Source organism: Rhipicephalus sanguineus, chromosome 7 (genome assembly GCF_013339695.2).
Source record: "Rhipicephalus sanguineus isolate Rsan-2018 chromosome 7, BIME_Rsan_1.4, whole genome shotgun sequence".
NCBI classification, from domain to species: Eukaryota; Metazoa; Arthropoda; class Arachnida; order Ixodida; family Ixodidae; genus Rhipicephalus; species Rhipicephalus sanguineus.
Genome location: NC_051182.1, coordinates 100,590,325 through 100,613,079, shown reverse-complemented (window position 1 = coordinate 100,613,079; position 22,755 = coordinate 100,590,325). Strand labels below are relative to the sequence as shown.

General features: G+C 49.0%; 1 protein-coding gene across 7 annotated transcripts in view; it reads right to left on the bottom strand.

Moving 5' to 3' along the window:
* Positions 1-6,889: 6,889 nt before the first annotated feature.
* The window catches only part of LOC119399671 (uncharacterized), a 109,581-nt gene continuing 93,715 nt past the window's right edge, over positions 6,890-22,755 (bottom strand). For all 7 annotated transcript variants that reach the window (XR_005184923.2, XR_005184925.2, XM_049417808.1 and 4 more), the window contains one exon: positions 6,890-7,154. Coding sequence is in view for 5 of the 7 variants with exons in the window: in XM_049417809.1 (XP_049273766.1) it covers positions 7,024-7,154 (131 nt within the window). In the remaining 2 variants the exon portion in view is untranslated. The remainder of the gene's footprint in view (positions 7,155-22,755) is intronic.

Sequence of the window (22,755 nt, the reverse complement as noted above, 5' to 3'; positions counted from 1 at the left end):
TTCGTTGAAGGCGTCGGGCACTTCACGATGCATTTAACCAGGCTGTCATTTGGTTCGATTCCAGAAGAGCTGATTTTGTCACCCATGAAGTATATTTGGGACGTTGCAATCGTGCACTTATCCCCGTTAAGAGTTAAACCAACGGCTCGTGCAGCGTTCAAAGTGTTATACAGCCTCTCGGTATGCTCTTCCAGCGTGGCTCCCCAAATTATGACCTCATCCACGTAGACACGCACGCCGGGCAAACTGTCAAAAATTTCTGTCATCGTCCTCTGAAAGACCTCCGGCGCCGAAACTATCCCAAATGGTAGCCGTAAAAAGCGGTAACGCCCGAAAGGGCTGCTGAACGTGCAGATTCGCGAAGTATCCTCGTCAAGCGGGATTTGATGGAACCCGCTATTTGCGTCCAGTTTGCTGAAATATTTCGCACCTGCAAGCTCGCTCTCAATCTCTTCCCTTCGTGGAAGCTGGAAGTGCTCCCTCTTGATCGCTTTGTTCAAATTCCTCGGATCCATGCAAATACGCAACTTTCCGTTCTTTTTACGGACAACTACCAATGGGCTCACCCAGTCAGATGGTTCTCTAGCTTTCGTGATGATGCCAGCGGCTTCCAGGCGGTCCAGTTCTTCCTTGAGTTGGGGCCGTAGTACCAGGGGAACACGCCTTGCAGGCTCCGCCACTGCCCGGGCGTCGTCCTTCAAGGTCACTCTGTACTCCCGCTGAAGTTTGCCGGTACCTGTGAACAAGTCTTTAAACTCCATTTGTATGCGCTTAGACAGGTTGCTCTCACTTTTGACGTCGTGAACGACGTGGTCAACACTAACCAAACCAAACTGCTCACAGGTTTCAAGCCCGAGTATAGCCTGCCTTCCTTTTTTGACGACAAAAAACTCGACTGGGTGACTCTGGGATCCTAGTTGAACAACGAGGCGGACTTTTCCCAAGTGCTTAATTTCGCTATCGCTGTCCTGCGTTACATCGTTTCGCTGGTCAACGTTATCCACCTTCGGCGGTTTCGTTCGGCAGCACACAGCGAAATGGTTTGGCTTGTTGCATTTCGCACAAGTCTTGCCATAAGCAAGGCATTTCCTAGCCTTGTGCACTCTGTCGCAAAACCCGCATCTGCTTTTACTTTGATATCTATCCTGGTGTTTGTCCTTGACGTGCTTTACACTTGTGGCATGCACAGTGTTGCCAGCTTGCTACATGGTACAGACCGTTCGCGACGAAGCTGAAGAAAGTCAAGACCGCCTGGGAAGGCCCCGAAATCCGGACAGCTGGATGTCACCTAGTGACGCCGGAGGGAATCTGCACAGCGAGACTCACCATTAACAACTGGATTTCTCCCGCAAGCTTCGTTGTCCTTCAGCATTGCTCCCGAGATGTCATCCTTGGTATGGACTTCTTAGGCCTTCATGGTGCAGTCATCGACCTCAGATCCAAGTCGATAACGCTATCTACAGAAAAAGCATTACCGCGGTACACGCCGCCAGGGAAGCATGCCTTGAATGTGCTGGAAGACCAGGTCACCATTCCCCCTCGCTCCAGCGTCATCATTTCTGTCGGCACTCAGAAAGTAGCAGACCTGGAAAGCGTCGTTGAAGGCAACCAGCACCACTTGATTAACTGCGAGATTTGCGTCGCAAGAGCAATAGCAGAGTTGCGGGGAGGCAAAGCAACAGTGATGCTCACAAATTTTAGCAACGAGTATAAGCACGTAAACAAAGGCACGACAGTCGCCTACACCGAAAAAATTGTGGCAGCCACCAATGCTTTCGCCATCGCCGATTCTTCCGAGCCCACACCGACGAACCAAGATCCTCAACCAGCTTTCGACGTCAATCCTAGCCTTCCGAAGCATAAACAAGAACAGCTCAAAATCCTGCTCTTGAAATACAGGGACTGCTTTTCGTTATCGTCAAGAATCCGCCAGACCCCAGTCTCAAGACATCGCATCATAACAGAGGAAAATGCCAGGCCACTCCGGCAGAGCCCGTACAGAGTTTCGACGTGAGAACGCGAATGCATAAAGAAACAAGTCCACGAAATGCTACGCGACGACATCATCCAGCCGTCGAAGAGTCCACGGGCGTCACCCGTGGTGTTAGTGAAGAAGGACGCAACCCTACGCTTCTGCGTCGATTATCGCCGCCTGAAGAAAATCACGAAGAAGGACGTCTACCCTCTCCCACGGATAGACGACACCCTGGATCGACTCTACAACGCGAGGTATTTTTGTCGATGGACCTCAAGACCGGCTATTGGCAAATCGAAGTCGACGAGAGAGACCGAGAGAAGACTGCCTTTATAACACCAGACGGCCTTTTCAAGTTCAAGGTTATGCCCTTTGTTCTTTGCTCGGCGCCTGCGACGTTCCAGCGCGTTATGGACACAGTGCTGGCTGGATTGAAGTGGCAGACTTGCCTTGTGTACTTGGACGACGTCATTGTGTTTGCCTCAAGCATCGACGAACACCTCCGGCGCCTTGACGCTGTACTACAAGCAATCAAGACCTCTGGCCTCACCTTGAAGCCTGAAAAGTGCCGCTTTGCATACGAGGAGCTACTGTTTTTGTGTCACGTGATCAGCAAGGGTAGTGTTCGCAGAGCCGCGGAAAACAGCTGCCATCGCTGTCTTCCTGCCCCCCACCAACACAAACGCCGTGCGCCGTTTTGTCGGCTTGTGCGCCTACTACACTCGCTTCGTCAAGGAATTTTCACGAATCACCGAACCGCTAACTCACCTCCACCAGAGGTACCCACCACCAAGTTGGTCTACGGAAGGAGCTCGGCGACGACGATCGACGCCATGCTACCCAACGTCACCGACGAAGAAAATCTCGATGGCTCCGCTTACTTACAACGTGCCGAAGACGCTCAACAGCTCGCCCGCCTGCGCATCAAGACCCTGCAGCACACCGACAGCCATCGCTACAATCTTCGACGACGCTTCGCGGAATGCGAGCCCGGCGACCGTGTTTGGGTCTGGACGCCGATACGCCGATCTGGGCTTAGCGAAAAACACCTTCGGCGATACTTCGGGTCATACAAGGTTCTTCGACGCCTCGGCTCTCTTGACTACGAGGTCATCCCGGACGGCATTACGAACTCCCAGCGACGCCGCGCACGACCTGAAATCGTCCATGTCGTGCGCCTTAAGCCGTTTTTTGCGCGTTAGCAAACCTGGGGACTTTATTTTTTTCTTTGTTGTAATGTGTGTATATGCACGTGTTTTTTTTCTCTTCTATGTTCTTTCACAAGCATCGGGACGATGCTTTTTTCAAGGGGGGCGGGGGCAATGCCACGCCCACTTCTCGTCTTGTTTTGATGTATTCGGGTTTGACCGGCAGGGACGGTTATCAATGCTCGACGCTGTCCGCAAAGCAGTGTTCGAGAAGCTTCGCGACTCTAGTAGATCGTTTTGAGATTGCGCCCTGCACGCGAATGTTCCAGCTTTGTCTAGAGATAACGCCGCCACCAACGATATTGCTGTAAAGTTCAACAGAGCCTGTATAAAAGCCGACGCGCTTCACCGCTTTTCAGTTGATCGACGGTCGACGCTCTGTTTACCGCTATCAGTGTATTGCTTTCAGTTTCTCGGCCACAAGTACGGCCAAATAAACAGTTTCATCTCTGACATGCTGACTGCTGCCTTCGTCGACGTCACGACCACGTGACAATATCATACTTAAATTTCATTAGCGTATTTGGGGTTGAGCAACGCTTGAATATAGCGTGCTGAGTCATAGGAATAGAAACGCAGTGTTTATTAGACTGCTGTAAAAGCGGAGTCAACACTGGAACCACGATGGACGTTTACCCGACATGACGCCTCTATCATAGGAGTACATCTGTAATGTGCTATTTCTTCGTCTTAGAATTGATAGCCAGCACTATAACCACAATTGACCTCGCACCGACGTTACGCCTGCATGGGGTCTTTTTCTAAAGCAGCTGTAAGGCATGGCGTGGCTCTGTGGTAAAATTCCCGACTGCCACATGGAATGCTTGGGTTCGGTTCCTGCTGAGATCCTGAATTTTATTGTTTGCATTCGTCGGTTCAACGCTGACGATGTCTGTTTTTCTTCAATTCCTCGTATTTAAATTACCAATGTCTGTTGTCGCCGTGCATGAGCAATACAATAGATATGTACTCTCAATCACCTGCGGTGCATGCCCGCACATTGCGGCCCGTGGTATACGGGTATGCGCCACACGCGTCTGGAGGAAACGGTTTGAGGATGTAAGCGACGTAATTTTCACGTCATTCATGTCATGACCAGGCAGTCATATTCTTCAAACACTCTTACCCCCTGATACCAATTTAGATAGATAGATAGATAGATAGATAGATAGATAGATAGATAGATAGATAGATAGATAGATAGATAGATAGATAGATAGATAGATAGATAGATAGATAGATAGATAGATAGATAGATAGATAGATAGATAGATAGCGTCATCATCATCGCCACTCATCATCATTTTCCAACCACCGCGCCGCGTCTCTCGAGGCGCGAGCAGTTTAGAATGAGCTCACGCTCCTGGCGGTTTGGACGCTGGCAGCCGCCGTCACAAGGTCGGTCGTCTCTTGAATAAAAGTGGCGAGATTTCGGCACGGCCACGTCGGCCGCCTTGACGTCTCTCTCTCTCGCTACAATTGGTGACCCGGAAAACCACGCCCTTCGACGAGCGGCGCTGCCATGTTGCCGTCACTCTGCCCGCCAGTGAAGCCGTTCCACCCGGCCTACCCCCAAGCGTGGTTTATGCAGCTCGATGCTATTCTCGCACTGAATGGCATCACGGCACAACCGATGATGCACGCCGTCCTACTCCAAGCGCTGCCGGTTGAGCTAAACCATCTTGCTTCCGCAACGACATACAGCCCGCAGCCATATGACGACCTCTGCGCTGCGGTGCTAGCCCGCTACGGCGAGACGTACCGCCCGCTACCGGGGACCCGTGAGTTCCGAGTTTCCCCTCCGTCAACGCGAGCGGTACCACACGGCCCGCAGCCCTCCCATGACCACGACCTACCTTCCCCGGCTACGACTCCTCCGACCTCACGTCAGGCCACCAGCGCATCGATTCCTGCGCCCGAACACCCGCCCGACGAGGTACAGGAAGTGCCTGCTGCCAGCGGCCACTCCACTGAGAGCTTTGTCTTTTCGACAGCTTCGGCCCATGGTCCTTCAGACGTGCCGGCCATCTGCACATCTTCCCCGACCTCCATGGCCCATGACACTTCTGCCGCGTCAGGCTCCACGACGGCTACCTCGCCGCACGCCCTGGAGTCTGCCATAGACAGGGACATCGTCACGCCCGCTATACGACCCCCCATTGTGGAGGCATCGCCAGCGATGATCTCCGACGAACCCGTTTTTCTATCGACCTCGACACTGTGCGCATCTTACCAGCAGCGACCAGCCTCGCCCTCGCAGTCTCTCGCAGCTGAAGTCCCAGCCCTTAACCACCGATGGCCGAACATCCGAGACGCTGCGACTATGACTGATGCGCCTGAGGACGACGTGCCTGGTCAGCATACGCCAGAGCTGACCGCATATGACACGCCAGCCACAGAGGCAGACATCCAGCATGCCGACCTGCGCACCAGCCCTCGTGAGCCGACCACCGTAGGGGCTTCCACAAGCACAGGTTCGCCGTCCGAACCTGCAGCAGAGACCACGCCTGCTCAGCTTCACCACAGGTTTCCTGCGGAGCCCTTGACGCAAGACACCATCCACCCGACAAGTGACCGCTACGCAGGCGCACTGGTTGCAACGGCAACGACGCCCAACCGCCACTCATGTCTACCGCACGCGACTTTACGTCGACGAAGCCACCGCGCTCGACGACAAACACAGCAGAAGCTTCACACCCGCCCTTCAACGCTGCCACGCGATGCAGCCATCTCCCTCAAGGGTATCTATGCGTTGCGGAGACATCCCTTCGTGCGTCGTCGTGTGCCCGATACGCACTTGCGTCGACGCGCCCCCCGTCATATGACCCAGTGGTCAACGCTGCGCCGACGACTGCAACGGCATCTGCACCCGCTCAACTACATCTGCGGGCACCTCTCTCAGCCGCGCTCACTCTCGACAACCGGTGCGCTACCGAAAGGCCCCATCAAGTCGCCGTAGGACCCACCTGGGTACGACCACAGCGTACTTTCGCCCGGTTCTTCGTCCGCTGCGCTTCTCCCAGAGCCGCCCGCCAGAGACTTACCGGTTCCCGAAGGTCCTTGCACGTTCACGACCTGGACTTCTCACGGACCCTCTTGTCTCGCGATAGCAAAATTCCTTTATATACGCCCCCATCGTTTTTTTTTTATTTCGGCTTCATTTCTGCGGGGGGGAGTAATCTGTAGCGTCATCATCATCGCCACTCATCATCATCGTCATTTTCCAACCACCGCGCCACGTCTCTCGCGCAGCTCATACCTAGAGCTCGAGGCGCGAGCAGTTTAGAATGAGCTCACGCTCCTGGCGGTTTGGACGCTGGCAGCCGCCGTCACAAGGTCGGTCGTCTCTTGAATAAAAGTGGCGAGATTTCGGCACGGCCACGTCGGCCGCCTTGACGTCTCTCTCTCTCGCTACAGACAGACAGATAGATAGATAGATAGATAGATAGATAGATAGATAGATAGATAGATAGATAGATAGATAGATAGATAGATAGATAGATAGATAGATAGATAGATAGATAGATAGATAGATAGATAGATAGATAGATAGATAGATAGATAGATAGATAGAAACGCTCAAAGTACATTTGGTTCTCTAAGAAAGCATCGCATTTCAAAAATTGCTCGAAAAACAAGGTACCTGTATTCTGATACACTCCACATACGCCCTGACAACTAGAAAGTGGCACACAGACAAGGTACCTGTATTCTGAACAACGTATTATGCATCAGAATTGGCTTTTTATTATTACAGTGTATATGCGCGCAGCCCAAAGAATTGCCCAGTGCAGTAAAATGTGTGTGTGTAAGCGCAGGTTGAAACACACAGCAATAACGTTAGGTATATGGGTCACTATGGCTTAGTATTATTCTTGCAGTCTCCATTCCAATAACAACACTTAGGCCAAGGACCTCTTCGGCGGGTGTAAAAGCGCTCGCTTGTGTTTTGAGGCCGCCGAATCCCGCACCTGGAAAGAAAAGAACATTCACAAGTTTCCCAGCCTTCACTCCTTCAGTACGGTAGGGGGATTCAGATGTGCAATGCATTATAAAAACGTGACTAATATTTTGAAAAATAATTGTGGAGCACTGCAGCACACAGATCACGTTTCCCTAGGTGGTGGGGCCTCCTCGTTAGTGGCGAAATCGAGTGCGTCAAAAATCTCAACGTCTTAGTTGGTGCGCGGTATATCAGCAATTGCGACCATGTTTCAATGCACCTTCATCAGTCGCAACTGTCTTTGAATGAGAATATTGAAAGGTTTTATTGCGAAGCACTGCTCGGAACGTCTACCCATAACCTCGTGAGGTCTCTCCAGATCTCAACAAGTCAAGCCGATTCTCGCAATATTTCATAACCTGAGGCTGTTTTTTCGGTAACCTTAAAAAGTTCCCGGCAGGCATCACACGCTGTGGACTTTACGCGCATTTCAGAGCACTCTGGGAACTAATGCTAAGCAGAGCAATTAGCGAGGGGCAGCATACGCCGCATTGTTTAGGTTAGAAAGAAGCCTTACGAGGCGGGTCAACGTATTTGTTCACGCTGGTTTATAGGCACGTCAACTGCAATGTGACAGCTAAACTGCAGTTTGTAGCGCTTTAACCTTGATCTGGCGTAGCATCGAGACACGCTTTCAAGCGCTCACGCCTATTTCATCGAGAGGTGGAGGCTACAACGTGCTGACGTATCCCAAGCAGCGTTCATTCGCGTGTTTCGGTGAGGTTGAGCAAAGCTATATAAACCTCGTACAGTCATAGAAGTATATACCGGTAGTATTAACCTTCGCGTGCATAATCACCTCAACTGAAAAGAACCAAATAAAAAATAAAACATGGCATCGAATTCTGATTATTTCTTCTTTCTGGCATGATGTCCTCAAGTGAGGATAGATGAAGCTTGTAGAAGTGCAGGATAGATGGCACTAACTAAGCTCACTATGACTTGTTTTGAATTGTGTGCGCACTAGACATCTGAGAAGCAGTTGCCATTATAAAAAACATCACCCGCAGACATGCTTTTCTGCCGGACATATCTACCTTTGCTGTGACCTTTAGCCTTAGTTTACAGATTACAAACATGCCGTCGACAGCTTTTAATGAGACCTGATGGAAGAAAATAGCACGAATACAGCTCTCCTCATTTCAGGACACTCCATGTGGTACGCATGCCGCCATGAAGTGATAGCACATCGAGTTTTGGAAACTGGTTCTCTTAGAAACCAGTTTTGGAAGTTATTCATATGCTAAACAGAAGCATCTGCAAGAACTGAACTAGGAAGGAAGAATGAGTGCCGTGCACACTTCGAGTGAAACATAACCAGAACGAGATGGCTGGATAACTCCCTACTTCATGTTGTGTGTAGTTATGCTACCGAGAGCCTCAAAAGACGAGAGAGCGGTACAACCGCAAGAAGAGAGAGACCATCGAGTTATCGAAGTCTTTCTTTGTGGAGGTTTATAATAAGCACAAAATCAGCTTGAGTTCCAAATGCGAATAGCGAAAAGCTCTCGGCTATCACGGTTAAAATAGCGCAGGAGCCCTAACAACGGTGACGTACAAGTACATCGCCTCTGCATAAAAGACAGTTTTCTATGACATGAGCGATGACAGAGGGTTCGATGGTAGTGATCGTTTACGAAAAGCAAGGAGTAGAAATATGCTTAACGTTGCATCAGTCTGTTTTGTCGTAGCAAACACAGGTCAACGCAATGTGCGGTTGATGCAATATTATGACCAGGGTGCCTCGATTCATTCCACACACTCAAGCTCCAGCTGAAGCCTCTATATTTCACAGTTACAGAAGGGCTATCGCTGCAAGGAAAACAGTTTACGTTGTCGAACTGGTATTCTGGCTGCTAGTTTTATACGGTTGGCTTTTTTGTCACGAAAGACATGCGAAAGATCTTTGACCATGCGCTTACGCCTTACTAAATATTTTTTCAACTAATTTCTTGAAGGGCAAAGTGTGCCTCTTTTGAGGCAAGTTTGTAGCGTAACTGCATGTGCTCACATGAGAAGACATCCTATTAACTTTAATATAGGTTGGTTGAAATGTATACATGGTTATTTTTCTAGTTTTTTAACAGTCAATATTTATTAATGAATACGTGGGCGAATTGCACAGTTCTGAGAACAGATAGCCAACACAGTACGACTATAGCGAGCACTACACAGCAGCAGCGAGAGTTAACCAAGCTTGCCCAGTACTCGCCAAAATTAGGAAGATTCAGTGAACCCTAACAGAAAGTTACCCAACATTATCCAGTGCTCGCTAACAGAAGTAATCTATAGCAAAAATGAATAAGCTCTAGCTCACACTACCCTACACTCATAGACAACTTTCTGTGGCAGTGCAATCAATGCTACAGAGCCGAGCCACGCCGTTTCGATAGTTTGGCTGCGCAGCTGGAAGTTGCCCCACAAAGTATAATTTGTGTGTAACCTAAGCGTCTCACAAATCCATAGTTCTTATATTTTAGCCTAAAGTTGAAAATACCGTAAAGTATTAGACAAATTATGTAAAACACATTTATTTTTAGGAATATTGGATTTTCTTGGTGACGGTGTTCTCCACTGGCATTGCACAGGTTTCCTTAAAAAACATGACCTCCTTGTCGGGACACCTTCGTTTTCCTCCGGTAGCCCGCCATTCAATCACCCAATAGAATTTTCAAGAAACTTGAGAAGCAAAAGCTGTCAAAACAAACGAAGCAACTGCTGTGCAGCGTGTACACCCAATTGACCCTGACGCAACCGGGACTATCCATCGTTTCTGCAATTCATTCGCTTAGCCAGCTTATTGGCGAAAACAAGCGCACTGCTGAACGGCGCAAGGCGGATGTTTTCAGTGGCACCCTGATAAGAAGCAAGTGAAGCGTAGGCAAAGAGACTCCAATATTCCTGTATGCTCACGGAGCGTGGTTCAACGCACTCATCCACGCAACGGATGCGAAAAAAATTAAGTGTAGAAAATGCATATCTCTCACGCCGAAACTGAAACTATAACAAGTTTAATCAAACTGAAACTAAAAATAACTAATTTAGCACCATTGTTGAGTGTATTTAGTCTGGTAGTGGCGACTTCTTTGTTGTCACACAGTTCAAACCCAGTTTTTCACCGCATTGATACTTCGTACATATCTCCTTGCTGTTCTATTGTTTCCTCGAAGTGGTGCATAGTTCAGCTCATCTCAATTTCCTTGTTTCCGGTATCAGATATGCATATACTCTCTAGTTCCCAAAATGACCGGATTAGCTCTTCATGAAGCTCTACATGAGTCTTCAATACCATGACTCGGGAGTCAACTGCCTTAGACGACCAGTGTTCGGTGCTTCCTTGGAATGTCCATCCAAACGTTTAGTTCATGGCGGTGAGTTTTTCCTCGCTTTCAGGTCTCTAAATTTCAGCTGTCATCACCGTCCACATCCTGTCCGAGCCAATAAGCACAGTTATTCCGGTTTCTTTCTCAATATATGAGTGGAGCAGCTCATCGGCGATATCGTGTCCGGTTTTCTTGAATTCTGCGATGAACACCGAAGTCATCGTGCTGTCTGAGATGTCTTGGCAAATTTGGGGTATCTCGATGGCTCTCAGTGCGACTTCCACGTCGGAATGTTGACATCGGAGGGGAAGCTCTACGATGCGGAGTCTTTTCGGTGTGCAACTGCTGACGTTGGCGAAAGTGTTGATTGCTTAGCAGCAAAGCCAAGACACTTCAACTTCAAACGCCTTGAAAGTGCTTCGGTTACGAATGTGTGTTCACTTACTCCATCGAAGACGCCTGTGATGTAGCAACAAGAATAATCGGTCACAGCCAATGCGCGCAAAGCTTGTAGGAGCACGCAGGTCAGAGGGGCACCCCTTGCGCTCTTCTTGGTTGTAGCTGCACATACGGTCGTATGTGCAGGTGCACGATAGCTCCTCATGGCAGACGAACTATCGAGTACCGAGCAGTACTGGATTCGACACGTACAGGACACATTTTTCAGCACAGAAATCAAAGCTATCGCAGAAGAGCGTTCTGTCGACATAACATCACCATCGCAGGCCTCAACACATTCCAGGATGAAGATCGGATACTTTGCGTTGGAGGGCGCTTAAAGCGGATGGAATCTCCTGAAGGTGTCAAGCACCAGATTATATTGGCAAGCGATCATCGCTTTTCAAGGCTACTTGTAATCCAAGCCTACTGCGAAATGCTGCACGGAGGTGTGCGTGATACCCCGACTCAGTTACGAGAGCGCTTCTGGGTGTGCAAAGCACGAAACCTGGTGAAGAAAGTGACTACAAGGGCCCTACAAAGACTGTACCCCCTAGAAATTCAGGCGGGACTACTGCGTGGCCGGGAATGTTGAATTTCCCGCGCTCATAGCATTTACAAAAGTAGCATGTACAAGCCAACGGAAGCCCGCAGTTCGTCAGCATTAAGCAACGATTCGCCATTACGTTTCAGTATTGGTTTACGCAAGCTACCGCAAAAACAACATTGACCAATGGTAGTTAGGAATGCTCAACATGAGCAAGCATCGGCCACCACTAGCTGCTTTTTAATCATCCTTCTTTAGTGTTCGGCAACATTACGAAGTAGTTGAACAAAGGCATAATCAGCACACACTATCCAGCACCAGCTAACACTTAGCACATGCTAGCCAGGATAACCGCAACCTAGGGAAGTGTTACTCAACAATTTACACAGGGGCCCTCCCGGTGGTGCTAGGCAGTATGCTCGGCTGCTCACCGGAAATTTCCCTGTTGAATCCCGGCAACGGTGGTCACATTTCGATGAAGGCGACATGTTAGAGGCCCGTGTACTGTGCGACATCAGTGCACGTTAATGATAACTAGATGTTCTAAATTTCCGGAGCCCTCCACTATCGCGTGTCGCATAATAAATAGTGGTTCTGGCATGTGAAACGTCAAAATTTGTTTAAAACACTTCCCCAACACTCGGAATTACTACACAGCTCTAGGAATTTGTTGGCAAACGAGTATTGGTAGAGAGTTAATTCGCTTATGTGATAGACTATGTCCCTTATACTACGCCATGCATATTCAGAAATCTCAGGTAAATAGAGGACTGCAATGATATTTGTTCATTAATGGTAATCATGTCAGGCGAGTCATGGTTTCTAATATTATTCATGTCATTACCAATTACTCAATACCGCAAGTTTTACGCGCATGCGTGTGCAATGGCTTATATGTCATGCTGATAAAATGACAACAGCTGGCTTCATGAAGTTTGCGCTTGCGTTCATGCGTGTGTGTGTGCTTGTGGCGTGTGAGTGTAAAGCTTCAGGAGTACGACATCCACGTTATTACAGCGAAAGCTGTTATGAGATCATTTCACCGGCCGTTTTTGGTGCCGTAGTTGTCCGCCGCCGCCGCCGCCGCCGGTGTCCGTAACCAGTATCGCTCGAAATAAGAAAAAAAAACGAAATAAGAAAAAAATTCCAGGATGGAACGAGGTTCGAACCTGGGTCCTCTGCGTGGGAGCCCAGTATTCAACCTCTGAGCCATGCCGGTGCTTGAAACTGCTTTGCAAAAAGGTCCTATAGAGGCTTCATGTTGGGAAGGAACCACATTAGCATATGCAATATAGCGTGGTAAAAAAGTAGATTAAGCACCAAGCGTCGCACAACGCGAATTCTGTAACCAGGCGTCACACAATGCGAATTGCGCAACGAATAGGCTGTTGAATGCTTCCAACCCATTACAAAGGACTCTGCCATAACTCTTCATCGTCATCAGGCACTGCATCTACAAAGTGCGCATAATGCCTTACATGCGTTTAGCAGGTACCACGGCTGTCTGTAGAATGACGAAAAATGGCACAGTGCCTACTGCCCTAGTTCTAAAAAATTACAATGATTTATGGCGTAGTGGGTTCCGCGCAAGTGCACTTCTGTTGGTTGCCAAGGAAGCCCATAAGGCTCCCATGATCCATTTCCTCAGGGTCAGAATAAAGTCAATTCTCTCTCTCTCTCGCTCTACGTTTCTCCGGTTAAAGTGTGTTATAAAGCGTGGTGGGACAGTTAAATAACGACCGGGCGTCACATAATATGAATTACGTAACTAAAGGTAAACATTCGGCAGAAGTCTGCCTGGTTGGGTGAAAGACTAAAGGCAAAAGGGGAAACTCCAACCAGAAGGTTTATTTTAAAAAACCCGACGTTTCGAAGCCTGACCGGCTTCTTCTTCAGGGGTGAGATGGCCCGAGGTGCACGGCGCTTATATGCGCTTTCTTGCCGGCGCTTTCTTGCCGACGCTTATATGCGCTTTCTTGCGGCAACTGTCGGCAAGAAAGCGCATATAAGCGCCGTGCACCTCGGGCCATCTCACCCCTGAAGAAGAAGCCGGTCAGGCTTCGAAACGTCGGGTTTTTTAAAATAAACCTTCTGGTTGGAGTTTCCCCTTTTGCCATTACGTAACTAGTGGGTTGTTTAAAGCTTCCAACCCATTACAAAGGGCGCAACCATAATTATTCATCGTCATCAACCGCCGCATCAGCAAACTGCACATAATCGCTTACATATCGTACCTCGCTTCTCTGCAGAACAACGAATAATGTCGTGCTGGGTGCTTCCCAACTTCCCAAAAATTACGCTTTGTGGCGTAGTGGGTACGTTGCTAATGTACCTGTATTAGTAGCCACAGGAGAGTTTATAACGGGCTCTAGAAGTGCCGCTCTTCCAGCTTTCGCTGTGACTGTGCTGCGCTTTCCGCGCAGGCCTGACGTTTTTGGCGCCGTAGTTGTCCGCCGCCGCCGCCGGTGTCCGTAACCAGTATCGATCGAAATAAGAAAAAAAACGAAATAAGAAAGAAATTCCAGGATGGAACGAGGTTCGAACCTGGGCCCTCTGCGTGGGAGCCCAGTATTCAACCTCTGAGCCATGCCGGTGCTTGAAACTGCTTCGCAAAAAGGTCCTATACAGGCTTCATGTCGGGAAGGAACCACATTAGCATATGCAATATAGGGTGGTAGAAGAGTAACATAAGCACCAAGCGTCGCACAACGCGAATTCTGTAACCAGGCGTCACACAATGCGAATTGCGCAACGAGTAGGTTGTGAAATGCTTCCAACCCATTACAAAGATCTCTGCCATAATTGTCCGTCGTCATCAGGCACAGCATCAACAAAGTGCGCATAATGCCTTACATGCGTTTAGCAGGTAACACGGATCTCCGTAAAATGACGAAAAGTGGCACAGTGCCTGCTGCCTTACTTCTCAAAAATTAGAATGATTTAGAGCGTAGTGGGTTCTTCGAAAGTGCACATGTATTGGTTGCCAAGGAAGCCTATAAGCGCAGATCCATTTCCTCGGGGTCTCAGTAAAATTACAACGCTTTATAGCGTAGTGGGTTCCTCGCAAGTGCACTTGGATTGGTTGCCAAGGAGCCCATGAGCGCATGATCCATTTCGTCGGGGTCTCAGTAAAGTTCTTCGCCCCCCCCCCGTCTCTCTCACGTCAACGTATGTTATACAGCATGACGTGGGAGGGAAATAGCGAGCGGGCGTCACCCAATGCAAATTACATAACTGGTGGGCCGTTTAAAGCTTCCAACCCATTACAAAGGGCTGAGCCATAATTCTTCATCGTCATCAGTCGTCGCGTCAACAAAGTGCACATAATGCCTTACAGACGTGTAGCTGGCGCCTCGCTTCTCGGCAGAATGACGAATAATGGCTTAGTAGGTGCTTCCCAACTTCACGAAAATTTTGATTTATGGCGTAGTGGGTACCTTTCTAGTCTACTGGTATTGTAGCCCCAAGAGAGCTTGCAACGGGCTCTAGAAACGCCGCTCTTCCAGCTTTCGTTGTAATTGTGCTGCGGTTTCAGCGCAGGCCTGGCGTTTTTTACCAATCCGGTCACAAACATACGAACCCTGACGCCCTATCTCGCTCACCGGTATCACATGAAAGTGCTTCCCAATCTGCCTTGAGCCAGCGCTTACACCGTCCGCCCTACGCAACATGACGGCCGAGCAACGGAAAGACCAGTGCCTTCTTCGGTATCCTTCCTGAACACGTCACCTTTTTTCGATCTCGTGCTGTCAGATAGAGCTTCTGTATTCGCTAAACCTTCTTTATCGACGCATGTACCTTTCCGACGGTCGCAAGTGGCTCCTTCTGATATTATGTTGTCTTCGTGCTATATGCGACGCTTTCAACGCAGACTCGCAGTGCGCACGTCACGTCCTCATCAAGACCTAGGCTAAGCTAGGACTCCAATTTTAATTGCGCGGCATATATAACTACGTGCGAAAGTTCATGCGCACGTGTGCTCAGTACAAACGACGAAACTTACTTCCCGTACAAGTCTACGCGTCACAACTTGTTCCCTGTCCTTGTCGATTCTTTGATCGTGGTCGGCATTGACATATACGGACCGCTTCCAACAACTGTAGCAGGTAACCGCTGGATTATAGTTACGATAGACCACTTGAGATACTATGCCGAAACAGCGGCGCTACCGGCTGCCACAATCCGTGACGTTGCAACGCTTCTGTTGCGACATTTTGTGCTGCGTCCTGGTGCCTCTCGCGAACTCCCAAGTAGTGTTACTAACAGCGCAAAACAGAACGAAGGACCAGGAAGAAACACAGACAAGCGCTTGTCTGTGTTTCTTCCTGGTCCTTCGTCCTTTTTTGCGCTGTTAGTAACATTATGGATCACCAACTTGCCCAACGAATCGCTCTCCCAAGTAGTATAGGTCGTGCTTTCCTTTGCGACGCGTTGAAGTCACTACTTGACGAATGCTGGATCGTGCATCGCACATGTTCAGCGTACTTCCCTCTAATGAGCGGCATGACGGAGTGCTTCAACCGTATTCTTGGCAATATGCTATCATTGTACGTCGCCTCTCATAATTCCGGTTGGAACCAACGTCTCTCTTTCGTGGCCTACACTTACAACACAGCGGCGCAAGCTACTCGTGAATTTTCTCCATGCTTTTATATACGGACGAGAACCTTGAAATACTATTCATAAAACTCTTTCATATAAACCTCTTGAGTGGGAAAGCAGCCCCCTGTTGAAAGCTACCCGATATCCTGAAGTATTCCGCAAGCTTACCTGCTTCTTTTCTACCGAGAACCAACAACAGCAGCGATCTCGTCAACCTGGCGACCGTTCGGCGCCAACATTTTCCCCTGGCTCTTTGGTGGGGCTTCCGCTACCCGCTACCGCATACGGCTGCTATGCAGAGCCTATTGCCATATACATCTGACCATACCGCTTTCTGGAGCGAACGCAATCCGTCAATCACCACGTGGAGCTCATCACGCGATTGACAGATTTACACTATCGTGGCCGTGAACTGGTGTTCGTTTGTCGCACCAAGCCGTACTATGACCCAGCAGTTGTGTCCTCACCATAAACCACCAGGATGGCACCTGTTGCTGCGGAGGGCGAACTATAGCTGCGAAAAGTGGCCTCAGAGGCATTGCTCTGCGCCTCAGAAGCATCCTTAAAGCCTGATCTCGTGGATGGTGTGCTTCGCCAAACGCTGCTGACCACTGCCCCATCTCCCGGATATTCTGCTAATAAAACTCGTATACGTATGCATAAAGCCGATGGAATGAGTACAAAAGCACCAAGACGCACTTAGATAGATAGATAGATAGATAGATAGATAGATAGATAGATAGATAGATAGATAGATAGATAGATAGATAGATAGATAGATAGATAGATAGATAGATAGATAGATAGATAGATAGATAGATAGATAGATAGATAGATAGATAGATAGATAGATAGATAGTGTTCGAAAATACGCGCGGCGCGGTGAGGAACACAAAAATAGTAGTGGAGAAAGGCTTAAGCAGTGTGTATCCCACGTTTCAATGGTATCGTGCTTAGAGCCAATACAGGCAGCAAAAAGATTTCCCCATATGGCATTTCAGCGCAGAAGACTCGCAAAGCTGGACTTCATCCGCACGAGATCTAGGTTGTTATTTGGGGCGTCTTGCTGGAACCAGACCATTATGGAGCGTGCCAAGAACAACGGCACATCTAGTCTATCCTAGATAGAGAGCGATAAAGAGAAGAGGAAGGCATTGAGGTTAACCAGAAGCTAGTATCCAGCATGCTACCCCGCACTGGCATTGGGGAATAGGGGATCAAACAGAGAGAATGTAAATTTTAATAAGACCTAATAATAGTAGGGGTGTGCGAATATTCCAAATTTTGAATATTTTTCGAATAGTGTTTGCTATTCGATTCAATTCGCACTGGAATTTTACTATTCAAACTATTCGAACTTCCAAAAATATCACAGCATATCCACGTGGTGAACGATGATGAGTGGGGAGAAGCGAACTCGCGCTGCAGCACGGCGATGGCATTGGCGCGAGCGTGGTCCTTCTTGATGGAAGATATTGTGACTAGATTGTTTGAGAACCACAATGTGTTCCACACACCGCAACTATGGCCGAAACTGTTATCAAGGAAGTCCCACTGGAAGCGCGCGTTGGCGCCTTCGGGCAGAGCCCGCCTGATGCGTTTTGCAGCCATTTCACGTGCTCTCACAGCCTCGGGCTCTGCCTGCCGGTACGCGCGCTTTCATGCCGCTTCGCGGTCCTTCACATTTTGAAGATCCGATTCGCGCCGCAGCCGTGGAGCTTCAGCCTCTCGGGCTTGAACGGCGGGGTCTTCGCGCCGCAGCCGTGCAGCTTGTCGAGCAGCTTCGGCCTCGCGGGTTCGAACGGCGGGGTCTTCTCGCCGCAGCCGTGCAGCTTGTCGAGCAGCTTCGGCCTCGCGGTTTCGAACGGCGGGGTCTTCGCGCCGCAGCCGTGCAGCTTGTCGAGCAGCTTCGGCCTCGCGGGTTCGAACGGCAGGGTCTTCTCGCCGCAGCCGTGCAGCTTGTCGAGCAGCTTCGGCCTCTCGGGCTCGAACGGCGGGGTCTTCGCGCCGCAGCCGTGCAGCTTGTCGATTAGCTTCGGCCTCGCGGGTTCGAACGACGGGGTCTTCTCGCCGCAGCCGTGCAGCTTGTCGAGCAGCTTCGGCCTCTCGGGCTCGAACGGCGGGGTCTTCGCGCCGCAGCCGTGCAGCTTGTCGAGCAGCTTCGGCCTCGCGGGTTCGAACGGCGGGCGCTTCGCGCCGCAGTCGTGCAGCTTGTCGAGCAGCTTCGGCCTCACGGGTTCGAACGGCGAGGTCTTCTCGCCGCAGCCGTGCAGCTTGTCGAGCAGCTTCGGCCTCTCGGGCTCGAACGGCGGGGTCTTCGCGCCGCAGCCGTGCAGCTTGTCGAGCAGCTTCGGCCTCGCGGGTACGAACGGCGGGGTCTTCTCGCCGCAGCCGTGCAGCTTGTCGAGCAGCTTCCGCCTTGAGGGCTCGAACGACGGGGTCTTCGCGCCGCAGCCGTGCAGCTTGTCGAGCAGCTTCGGCCTCGCGGGTTCGAACGGCGGAATCTGCTTCGCGGCGTCGACGTGCAGCTTCGGCCTCGCGGACTCTCACCTCAGGATTCTGTCTGCGAGCGCGCGCTGCCGCCGCCTTCCGTGCCCTCCGTTCCGCAGCCTTGTCTGCCATCTGGCGACTCCGAGCTAAAGAGGAAGCGTGCGAAGAGGGAGCCTCATGGCGCGTTACTTCTGAAATGTTGTCTTCGGGTGTCGTTGAAAACACCAGACGTAGTAAAGAAGAAAGAACGCCACACAGGTGAAGACGCAAAAAAAAACGAGAGTCTCACGTGTCAACGTCGTCTTCTTCTTCTACTGCATACCAGAACGCGCGCTTCTCACGAGCTAGAGGTGGCTACTACAACGCTACAAACAAACGGAGGATGTACAGGCCCACGGCATAAGGAGCTTCGCCCCTAAAACAAATAGAGTCAACGTCTGATTGAAAGTGACCCCTTCAGATTTTCAATATGCTTCACTGTTGACAGTAGAAACAATTCTCCAATGTCATCCTGATAAGTCATCGAGAATTCAAGCAACCAAGGCATTGCTCAAATTCCTAAGGACAACAGACTTACACGAACGCCTGTAGACTTTTTCATGATGCCGCATACAGCACAAGACTGCCGCTCTACGCTGTGAAGTTATGTGTGTGCGTGTGTGTTCCCCTCTCTTTCTCTCTTTCTTTACTCTTCTTTCAATCTCCCCCATCCCTTCCCCTGTACAGGGTAGCATACCGGTTATGCCAAACTGGTTAACATTCCTGTCTTTCCTCTCTCCCGTTTTTCATTTTTCACCTCATCACACTCTCACATTGCGGCAAAGCTGCCTTTCAAGCTCCGTTACGGTCGAACTTTGTCGAGATACAGTCAACGTTCCATTGGAAGCGATCACTAGATTTTCAATATGCGTCACCTCTATACACCCTAGTATTGCGGTAAAGCTGCCTTTCAAGCTCCGTTACGGTCGAACTTTGCCAAGAGACAGTCAACGACCGATTGAAAGTAGTCCCTAGATTTTTAATATGCTTCAGGCTGTTCTGGAGAGCATTACAACGTCTCAGCGGCGTCGTAGACCCGATATCGTTCATGTAGTGGACCTTAAACCATTATGTGCCCGTTGAGGAACTGTCGAACATTATTTGGTAAGCGGTTTTGGAAATTGAATTTGCACGTATTAATATATGCATGTTCTGTGTTCAGCAAAAAGACCATGCTTTTTCACAGTGACACATTGCCACACGCGCTTATTTCTTTTATTTTAATCTGATTGGACTTTCTCCACACAAACCTCTTAGCACCACTCGTCACGGCGGATCCGCAATGTTTGAAAACTTCAAGATTATTTCGGACTGTTTTGTTAACATTACGCCCAGGACACGAGTAACTGAGTTCATTTTAGAGCTAACACGAGCACCAGCTATAAAACTAGAATATTCGACAAGGCAGATGCAAAAGCTGAGGAATTTCAGTTACGTTAACTAGGCTGATTACAAAAAGTTTGCCAGATTCTACGCCTTATGAGAATGGCGTTCATGCGAAGGAGTCAATGAGTAGTTCTCTGCTGCATTTTTTGGCTTTGAGCCAAGCGTTCCGAGGTGGATCGACATGTTGTGTAAGTGTACTAGTTGCGTGCCCATGGAGGGCTTAGCAAGCACGTCGACAACACTGGCGTTTAAACGGTAACTTATGGTCTGAGGTAACATTAGTACTCACGTTAGAGCGCACACGTCGGTGTTATTGAAACGAAGTCAGCTTACGGTGTGATGATGTGAATATCATACGTAACTTTTGTTGGCGTATTCCTCCGGGCTCGAGCAACGCTTAAATATAGCTTGCTCAATCATTGGAATACAGATGTAATCTTGATTAGACTGCTATAAAATCGGAGCCAACACTGGACACCGAATTTAAACTGACATGACACCTGCATCGTAAGAGCACATGTGTAGTGTTTATTGCTTTGTTATGAAATTAGATAGCCAGCACTACAACCACAATTGATGTTGCACCGACATTACGCTTACATAGGGTGTTTTTCCAAAGCGGTTTTTAGACTTCTCATGGCCTCTGTGGTAAAAGACGTAACTGCCATGCAGAATGCTTGGGTTCAATTCCTGCGGAGATCCGAATTCTTATTCTTTGAATTCGTCGGGTGAACGCTGCCGATGTCAGTTTTTCTTCACGGCCGCAAAGGCCATCACACGATGACCGTACATATTACTCGCTTTTGGCAAATTAATGTTCATGCACGTCGCCTGCCTAGTGTGAGGTTCTGATCATTCTAAGTGCCATTAAGGAGAGAAAACGCTAGTGTTACTAAATTTTTCTTTTTTTATTCATATACCCTAAGGGCCCATGGGGGCATTACATAGAGGGAGGGGGGGGTAGTTACAATACTGTAGGGTTATGTTTACAAAATAAATATTTACGCAGAACATGAAAAAAGGCGAAACAGAGAGGTTCAAGTACGGAGCCCTTCAGTTGCTGCAAAGTATATGCCTGATTTGCTTTCTTCTTTTCGTTTGTCCTGTGTACGATTACTCAGGTAGCTGCTTACGAACCTGCTTGCTACGCCACAAAATACATACCGCTCAAGTTTGCGCAAGTGAACGTCATGGTCAATGGAATGGAATGATGTTTTCATGTGAATAAATATACCCAAGCAAACTTTGTCATTGTTTAATGCATGGCTATTGATTTCTGATACTGAAATGAGAGCTGTAAATGCCCAAAGTTCTCTTCGAATACCACGTTGGTGTTAAAAAAATATTGCATTTTTCGAATAATTCATTCACGCTTTTCAGCTTTTCGAAAAGTGTGTTTACGCAGGAGAGTAAAGTAATCTCACGATCTTTTGATAGTCATTGTGCTGACAGTTGTATATATTGGTATTACCATACCGTGTTTTGATTGGGGTCGTCAAAACTGATGTGCTGAACGACTGATTATATGTGTTTGCCAGTGCACGACAAATACCTTCAATGTTCTCTTTTATTTCTGTAAATTTCATTTCGTCGTGCCCAAAAGTCTTGTTCACAGCCATCTTTTCGCAATACGTAGTACTTAGATGAAGTAATTTCTCTAAACGTGAAAGTGCTTTGTATTGGTGGCAGGAGAGACGCAGAAGCGCTATTGCTAGTTTGAAGAGACTTAGGGCTATAGCAATAAAACATCATTCAACTTATTCGCCAGGCCAGCTTCTCTGTAATTCAACTTATTCAGTTCGGGAACAATAACACGTTTTTAGAGAATAGCCTAGTACCGTCATTAAAGGGACCCTGAAATGGTTTTTTGATGTTTTGTCAGCGTTTAGGCAAGAGCATCCCCAAATCATTCGCACGAGAAATTAAGTGACGTACCATGTACCAAGGCCGGTACGGACAATTATATCTATACCCTCCTTCTCACCACTGCCTTGCACCCTCAACTCGCAGACACGCTGGCATCGCCGGCAATCGTAGCGCTCTCATGGGCGCACTTGACGGTTTGAGCTTCGCCCAGTCATGGCCTCCGATATTGCGCGCCGACAGGTTGCGCTGAATCTTGGAGGCCCAGTGTGCCCGGCAGCACGCCGTCTGGCAACAAAGATGAAGCTCGTGGAGCGGTTGATATCTGCTCCAACAGGTGCCCCCACACTACCAGCCGATCTGATTTTATTTTCCTGTACGGCGACAACCTGCAAAAGCATGCGGACAAACAAAAAGAATTCGAGAACGATCACCGATTAGCGTAAACTCTGGCAATGTGGTTGTGTCTTCAGGGGTGAAGTTACAACCGCAGACACGCGGATCGTGGCGTTGAACGGATAGCGAGAGCGCGACGCTCATTGCAGCGATGAGCTGAAGGGATTCCGCTCGCCAGATGCCTCACAAATATTGAACGATGTCGCACCTTCACAAGTTACCAGTTGCTATATATGTAGTACACAACACGACTAGGGCAATTCATCGTGTCCAAGAAAAAAAACCTCGACATAAACAATGTCGCTCAGCTCACGTAAACACGGAGCACGTTGTAACACAGGCAGACGACGCCCGCTGCCAACAGGAGGTTCAGTGACGTGGACTGGACATACCCAAACAGATCAGCCGCGTGCGTGACGTCGCGCTTCTAATACAACGCGCTCTTGAGTGGGCTGTTTGAAAACGCATTTGGCTGAGCCGCTGTG